We start from the raw sequence: 9,092 nt of genomic DNA, 5'->3' as shown, positions 1-9,092 counted from the left end.
GTAATGCCAAAAAATCCAACCTAAACAAAATTTATTCATTCAAATAAAAATCCTACGCTCGATCACCAATGCCTCTAGCTCCTTGTGTTTTCGATCATTTTGCTTTACACTCAGACAAAAAATGAAATTAATAAAATTATATTAATAACTGTCCATGCCCTATGAGTTACTAAAAAAGTAATTTAAATACATAATATCTTTAAATAAAGAGAAAAGTTAGTAACTACAAACGTTTTCACTATAAACGTATAAGTTATCAAAAATAATAATGAATTAAAGGCTTTTTCTTCTACTGAACAATAAATTATGAAAAGTGGACATACCTACCTGATTGTTGCACTGAACTCTTCAGTTGTGGTATTATTTCTTAATCTTTAGTACCAAAAAATAATACTATAAATTATAACTAATATACTATTATAAATTATGATACTATTCATATTTTATAAATGTATGGGTAAGTACTAACTTATTCAATGACAACTAATAACAATATTATTGCCTTATTACTTAGGTACATGTTTCTAATAATAATCACAGAAACGCCGCAATAGTGAACTGGCTTAAACAATTAAAAGTTTAACAGGCAACCACCTATATTACTCAAACAAAATATTTAAAAAATTTAAATTTCAAAATATTTAAAATCAATTAGGCACACATTTTAGACGTAGCAACTACAAAACAATGACTACACATGAACACTTGATCGAAAGTATGTTACATTTTACACAGAAATTTAACTGCGGTTCATCAATTATCACATTATTGCCATCATTTTTTTATTTTTATTACTTCTGGCGTTTATCGGAAACATATATAATAGCATACATGAATCCAATTCAAAGACCACGCCGCCTGCACAGAGTTCCAAAAGGTCAATGGTGGAAGTTCTGGCTGAAGGTACCTACTGCTAAATACTTCTATAATGACAGATAATAATCAATGTTTGAAAGGAACGAGTTCCAAAAGGAACGAGTTCTTTTTTCAAGAAAAATAACAACATTTTTCTTTATTCTTTCTAGTTCCAATAATTTACACAGATATGTAAATAATTGAAATTAAGAAATGTTTTTTTTTAAATGTGTATAATGTATATTGCCAATTAGTAATCGTAACTCATTAGTCATTAGTAACTTTATTAATAATTCTCATAAATTATAAGTTATAATTTAAATATAAATGAGTACCGCTATAAAATATAATTATTTATAACAATAAACGATAAGACAGTCGACATACGTCGACCAACAATTTAATTTTGAAGAAAATCTCAAAATATAATGTTATTCCTACATGATTACATTTTTTTTTTTTTTTAACATTTATTAGAAAATATACAATCTGTAATAAAAATTTTACAATGAGTATATGAGCTGGAAAAAAGAAAAATACAATTGACTTGGCGGCGTGAGGGGAGTAGTTACCCAGCAGTAACACTCGACATGTAGTTTATTGGGCTATTTTACAAATATGTATATATTAAACATACTTATGTTAATGTTTTTTTTTTTTTTTTTTTTTTTTTTATTGTCGTGTATGATTCTAGTGTTAACTAGCTAGCTAAATCGCGGCACCAACGCCTCTTTAATCTTCTCGGTGGATTGCCAGGAATGTTAGCGGAGTTGATGGCGAGAATGAGTGGGTTGGGGTGGTCAGTAAGGCGAGAGCGGTATCGTTTGAAGGAGGATTTGGCCACATCGGCTACAGTTGGTAGTCCGAGATCGGAGTGTAGAGTATGGTTCGTAACGTAGAAGGGAGCGTTGGTGATTATACGAAGTGATATTGATTGGAATGTTTGCATTTTGTAAATGTTCGACTTTTTAGCCGCTCCCCATAGTTGGATTCCATAAGCCCAAATGGGTTTCAGAAGGGTTTTGTAAAGCAATAGTTTATTCTTAAGGTTTAGCTTGGATTGTTTGCCTAGCAGTGGGAGAAGACTTTTTCGTCTGGAGTTAAGTAAGAGGCGTTTTTGTTTAATATGCTCGGCCCAAGTTAAGCGTTTGTCCAGAAGTAGGCCTAGGTATTTAACTTTGGTAGCTGGTGGTATTATTTTGTTTGCTAGAGAGACGGGAGGGACTACGCCTTGTCTGAGGGTAAAGGTTAGGTTAGGCCTAACCTAACCTTTACATGATTACATGAATAAATTATACATGTCTATAACAATTATCACAGAAACGCCGAAATAGTGAACTGGCTTAAACAATTAAAATTTTAACAGCAACCACAAGTGCACTGATTATATTACTCAAACACAATATTTTAAAAATTTAAATTTCAAACCAAATCTCAAAATATTTAAAATCAATTAGGCACACATTTTAGACGTAGACACGTAGCAACTACTAAATCAATGACTACACATAAACACTTGATCGAAAGAGTATTACAATTTACACAGAAACTTAACTGCGGTTCTTCAATTTTCACATTATTCCATTCATTTTTTTATTGTTATTACTTCTGGCGTTTATCCGAAACATATAGAATAGCATACATGAATCCAATTCAAAGACCTCGTCGCCTGCATAGAGTTCCAAAAGGTCAATGGAGGAAATTCTGGCTGAAGGTACCTACTGCTAAATACTTCTATGATGACAGACAATAATCAATGTTTGGAAGGAACGACTTCCAAAAGGGACGGATTCCTGGAACGAATTCCTTTTTATAAAAAAATAACGACAAAATGATGGAATTTTGTTTTTCAAGAAAAATAACAACATTTTTCGTTCTTTTCTAGTTTCAATAATTTACACAGATATGTAAATAATAATTAAAATTAAGAAATATTTTTTTTAATGTGTATAATGTATATTTCCAATTAGTAATCGTTATCGAGTATCGACTCTTTTACTCATTAACAGTGTCAGGTAGTAACGTAACGGAAATAACGCGTTACTGTAACGGCGTTACTTTGCTTGTAACGCGTTACGTAATTTCATTAGAATTATATCCTAGTAACGAAAATGTAATGGAAATTACTTTTGATAAGTAATTTCTATGAAATAATGCGTTACAGTTTCGAATTATTAAGTACCTACCTATTGCCAAAAAAAAAAATATATTATGCATAATGAGGGTAATATTATTTTTACTAATCAATCTTATATGTTTATATATTTCATCTTAACTCGCCACAATTCAGTTCTCAATTGTTTTGACATTTGACATGTCCAATTGCACGGTAAATCACGAGAAAAGTTATTATTCAATTTGATTCCTCTAAATAAGTACCTTCGCAGAACGTTTCCTATGATATCTATTATAGCGTGGAATATTGAGTTATATACGCTCCTATTAACTATACAGGTTTTAGTAATAATTTAGTGTTGTACAAAAACTGCTCAATTTGAAAATACTTATTAGTTATTACTTTATTTAGAATTTACATTAGAATATAACATTATATTTCTGATAATTAAATAGAATCGAAATATTTATAAATCATTATAGCCATTTCACATTTGGCATTTATAAGAAACGGTTTATTTTTATGATTATATAAGTTATAATTGTGTTCTATATGTATTATGATTTTATTTTCACTAACATAATATTTAATAACACAAATACAAGATTGAGTGCTATTATTCCTTATTTGGTGTCAGTCGATCAGTTGACACTCTACAGATAGGTATAGGTATAGGTTTATGTTGTCAGTTTGTGACACAAATACAAAACTATACTATACTTAACTATATAATGATTAATTACTATTGTAGTATTGTTATGTAAATATGTATTAACTGTATATCTTCTTTTTTTTGTACACATTTTTAAAATTATTCCTTTTTAGCATAGGTAATGTATTTTTATAAAAAGTTACATTATTGCCTGCAGAACGAGTAAAGTAACTTAATTACTTTTTAAAAGTAACTTACCCAACACTGCTCATTAGTCATTAGTAACTTTATTAATTATTCTCATAAGTTATAATTTATATATAAATGAGTACCTATATAAAATATAATATAATGATTTATAGCAATAAATGATAAGACAGTCGACACACGTCGGCCAACAATTTAACTTTGAAAAAAATCTCAAAGTAGAATTATAAAATATGTACCTACTTGTAGATATATATATTATAATTAAAAATTAATGAAGTATGCATATGAAAAAAATAACTTTAATGACTAAATAAGAATTTTTCATTTTATTTGGAACTAAAAAAGGAACTCGTTTATTTTCCAAAGGAACGACAAAGAAACGAATTCTTTTTTTTTAAGAAACAAGGAACGGAACGAATCCCTTTTTATAAACTTGTCAAGCATCATAATAATGTTCATAGTTGAAATACTTTTTCAATGTTGTTTTAATTAAATTATAATAACAAACTTTATTATAACAATTTAGTATAATAACAATGTCTTAGTAGTTTAATAATTAAAAGAATGTTAAAATTACGAGACAGTAACGATTTGTAAGGGGTATATATAGACAATTTAAACACAAAACAATATTTATATTATATTATTATATTATGGTTTCAAATTGGGTACAAATGTAATGTCTGTAGTAATGTAGAATGCTCATATATTATTGACTATCTTGTTAAAACTGTTTTTATAATTTTATCTTTATTTTGATAGAGATTGTTTTTATGTATTTCGCGTACTTATAACAATTTATTGATATGAAAAAAATAAATTTAATCACGCACATCATATTAAATTATAAAAGGATAAAATTTCAAACCAAGCGTAAATAAAGTTAAACTTTTTCCTTTCAAACCAAAAACAAAAATTACCATTTTATCACAATTGTAAGTAACCGATCAAAATATAATATAAAAACTAACCGATATACTTAGCGATGATATTGAAAAGCTAATAAGTAACTAAATGTTATGGGTTTTTAAAATTCAAAATTATTATACATTCTTGATTCTCTTATACATTTATTATGTGAATATTATATTTAATATAAATTTAAATTCTTTGATTTAAATACTTATATTTTCAGATAATACTTGCTTCAATGTTAGTATGGAGTGGTAGTCAATGTTGGTCAGATGGATTAGTACCTTTGCTTAAAACTTACACTTTACCTATTCTTACAATGGTACGTACGCATTCATTTTTATTAAGTCATTGAAAATAAAATGTATACCTAATAAACCAATTAATAAATTACTTAATGAGAATAGGTACGAAGTTACCTTTCTTTTTGTTCATTACATTTTCAAATAAGTCCAGACGTTTTTTGTACGCTTTTCAATTTAATAACATTTAATATTCAATACTCCACCTGATAATATAATATTCAGACAGATAATGTATTTTTCAATTATATAGATAAACAACTGCTTGAAACCACAATTCAAAATGAACCAAACTTCTTTGCAGTCACTGGAATGTATATGTAAATTAATCGTTTGTTATTCTGTAATAGCTCTTGTACGTTGGTGTTATATTTATGTTGATAATAACTATCAATACACGAGAAGGAGATTAAGAATACGCCGAATATACAACTGGTACCTAATTAAAATTACATATTTAGTGTTTAATTTACAACATTCACAAATAGCTTTGTAGTCTCGTAAGTCCTTAACTTTAAATACAGTATTAACAATTTCAAACTCAAAAACGTAACCTAACCTATTCAAAATTTCGAAATGTTTGTAAGTTATATTTCAAATATAATTTGGTAAACCTTTATACCTACTGTATTAACTTGTAACATTAAAACTTGAACTCTTAATATTAACCTGAAAATGCTTATAAGTTATAACTCACTATAAAATATATAATTAAGTAATGTATCTTATGAATAATATAAGTAATTTTAAATCTTGGTTTAAATTAGATAACAATATAATTCCAACGATTACAAGAACAATGCAATATTAATATATTTTATTCATTATTCGCTTACTTTATAAGTACTAGCTAGTATTGATAAATTCAACTAATTATAGTTATAGAGTGCAAATCAAAATAATGATTAAATTACTATAAAATATTTATTATAACAATTTATTATTTGTTCAATTATATTTAACAATTATTTTATTTTATTGAGAACAAAAATATAAATAGTAATAACTGCATAGCCGCATAGATACCTAAAATATCATAACAAAATGCAAATGCCTAAAAATATACTAAACACGATAGGTACATTTTTGTAATCTCGTTTTCCATTCGCTTCATAGATAACTGGATAAGTACACCTACCTATTATACCACTTTATAGTGAATACTTATTTTTTCCTGATTATACACGTCATGTATAAGATATAAATCTTACATGACGTGTATTATACCTAATATGAAGTATATAAAATTTCTTTGGAGTTTTTTATAATATTATAGTTACAAATTTCAAATAAAAACAAAATCATTTGTATTTATCCAGGGGTACGCTCATTCCTGGGAGAGGACCAAGCGAACTAGGAGAAGATGGTTATTTGCTAATACAAACCATTTTACCTACAGAACCCCAAGAACATCAAGAGTTGGCGGAGAATAATAATCCGAAAAAATTGAAACTTACGCAAAGTTGCCAACTGTCCACGAAATATAAGTCGATTATTCCAAAAGTAATTGTTAGACGTAAATCCGTATAAATTTTAAAATAAAATGTTTGAGCATAAAATACTATATTTCAATATTTTATACCTACAAACAATTTGTGTACCAGTTTCTGTACAATTTATTTGTGTATTTTATTTACTCTGCTATATGATATAACTATCTCTATTATATCTTTTAAAGCTATTATTTTAATTTTTTCCTTTAATAAAGAAGTGTGTTAATGTATATATTACATTCTTTTTTCAAGTTGGCAAGAATTGTCTTATTAGTTGCGCAGTTTACCATTTTAATTTAAATATTTTTACGCACATTGAAAAAACAGACATGCACTAAAAGTGCAGGGCATGAAGTTGCATGCTAGTTGCATCCCAAAGATAGAAATTGCAATAAGTGCCAAACAGATATTGTATATCCGGGATGTGGTTTTACGGATCTTATATAAGTACGCTAATAGACAATAGTGCTCGAATCCGGTTGTACTGTGCGTAATGCGTGTCTTCGCTTTACCTACCTCCCTAACTGATTTAGGGCACATTATTAAATATTCATACTGTAACAAACATATTTTAGTTAAATTAATTTTATTCATAATTAAAAAATAATACGTTAACACATGTTATAACTTATAAGTTACGTTATACTTAGGCATGTAATATCTATAGCATTTATATAGGTACGGTACCTAAATACCTAATAAATAATTTATAGTTGTAACTTATAACTTATAAATACCTATTTTATATTATATTATAATGACGTACATTATAATTTATTATATTTCAAAATGCATAGTAATCTTATCTAAACATCTAGATTTATTTAAATTGATTAGGTACCTAGGTACTAATCATGAACTTAGACCACGAACGTACTCATTCTTGCAGAGAGTGTTGGTATCGACCAAAAAGTTAATAACAATAATAGCTATATGATTTAAATATTTATAGATACTAATTATAATTAATTATAATAATATCATAAATTCGTTGTTTTTGGAAAAATTGAATTCAACTTATCATGTGTCCGTATTACTAATTATTGTAAAATAAATTATAAAGAATTATAATAGCATATAGAAATATGAATGTTTAATAAAATATAAGCAGATACTTACTATAATAGTTACCTACTAATGACTAATAAGGCTGGTAGTCTAAGTTTCCGTTCAGAATCTTTTTTCGTATTTAAAATTTAACACATCAATATTACGATTACGAGGTATACACTTGACATTTACAGCTGAACTGCAGGTCGGTATTACCTCTTACCTATTTACCCACAGTTTTGTGTTTGATACTTATAAAAAATATTCTTGTTTAACCTAAATTAGAAATCAGCCTAAACGTTTTTTTTTTTATTCTGTACAACATCAAGATTCAAGATTACCTATACATTCAGTAACCTATTTAGAGGGGCAGGAGTTGTATCCCCTCCCTCAAAAATTGTTAAATAATAAAAAATGATGATTACCTAATAAATCATTTCCAGATAAAATTTGTCAACAATTAATTTTCAACCCCCCCTACCAAGAAAAAAAATTCTAGGTGCCTAACGCTCGTAAAAATTTAATTTGACGTTCTTGTAGGTATTTTTTTTTTTATAAAGATAGACAAACTTATGAGTTATGAGGAATATTGTATTACATTTTCAAATCTTAGATTTAAAAAGAAAAATTTTTATAAATTTCTAACTAAAAATAATTTGCAAATTTTCGTGATTTTGACGTATTTTGTCAAGATTTGAACTTCGAATGCGTATAAAGCAAAAGGTGGGCAAGTGGATGTTGCTCTGCTGTACCTACATCAGGTTACAAGTGGGTCACTGTATAATGGATGGTAATAAATTTGAATTCAATGATATAATATCATTGTATACGAAAAACGATTCTAAGCGGAGACGGTTTGTCAGTGTGGATATTTTATATTATTATATTTATATTGTTATTACTTACCTATTATTAATATGGTAGACGGTAGATAAGTTGAATTAATATTATAAAACTACAACAAAATAACTAAAATCATTATACTTGGTTTTTAATATATAATTTCCACCAAATTTGAACATAAATAACTATAAAAATGTGTTTTATATTTTTGAGATTTTTCGGTTACAGAATAATTACTTAAGTGGAACCTATTGCTGTAAGTTTTCAATCCTTAGCTATAAAAGTTGAACGTTTTTACATTTTAAACTACAAAATTTAAATTTAAATGCTTATAAAAATATTGTTCATATGTATTTTTCAACTGCTATTTAAGCAAACAATATATCAGGAGCCTTGTATTAAATTTTGACACCTTTTGGCCCAAAAAATAAAATTGTATTGATATTTATGTTACCGTAAATGCCCGATCACTAGGTAAACCTAGGTTTTACTAGTTAATGCTAGGTTTCACTGTTAGTACTCAGTAAATGCTGAAATTCTAAATTTTATTCGGGCTTTTACCAAACATGTTGTGTACATCATAGGATATACAAATTGACTTAGTAAAAGCTGATCAATACACGACACATAACATTTAAGCTGCGTAAATTATTAATTAT

General features: G+C 27.2%; 1 protein-coding gene across 3 annotated transcripts; it reads left to right on the top strand.

The window, feature by feature from the left end:
* Nucleotides 1-537: 537 nt before the first annotated feature.
* LOC100568585 lies at nt 538-6,606 on the top strand. Of its 3 annotated transcripts, XM_008183247.3 has the most exons (5): nt 538-715; nt 827-903; nt 4,969-5,067; nt 5,301-5,482; nt 6,367-6,606. In XM_008183247.3, the coding sequence occupies exons 1-5, from the start codon at nt 688-690 to the stop codon at nt 6,575-6,577; spliced, it is 597 nt and encodes a 198-aa protein (XP_008181469.1). In that variant the 5' UTR covers nt 538-687; the 3' UTR covers nt 6,578-6,606. The 3 variants fall into 3 exon arrangements, with proteins under 3 accessions (XP_008181469.1, XP_008181468.1, XP_003243456.2); XM_008183246.3 differs by having other exon boundaries at nt 545-903; XM_003243408.4 differs by lacking the exons at nt 538-715; nt 827-903 and adding an exon at nt 1,739-2,569.
* The last annotated feature ends 2,486 nt before the right edge of the window (nt 6,607-9,092 follow it).

Source organism: Acyrthosiphon pisum, chromosome X (genome assembly GCF_005508785.2).
Source record: "Acyrthosiphon pisum isolate AL4f chromosome X, pea_aphid_22Mar2018_4r6ur, whole genome shotgun sequence".
NCBI lineage: Eukaryota > Metazoa > Arthropoda > Insecta > Hemiptera > Aphididae > Acyrthosiphon > Acyrthosiphon pisum.
Note: the sequence above shows the minus strand (reverse complement) of the source record. Positions and strands in the feature narration are given on the sequence as shown.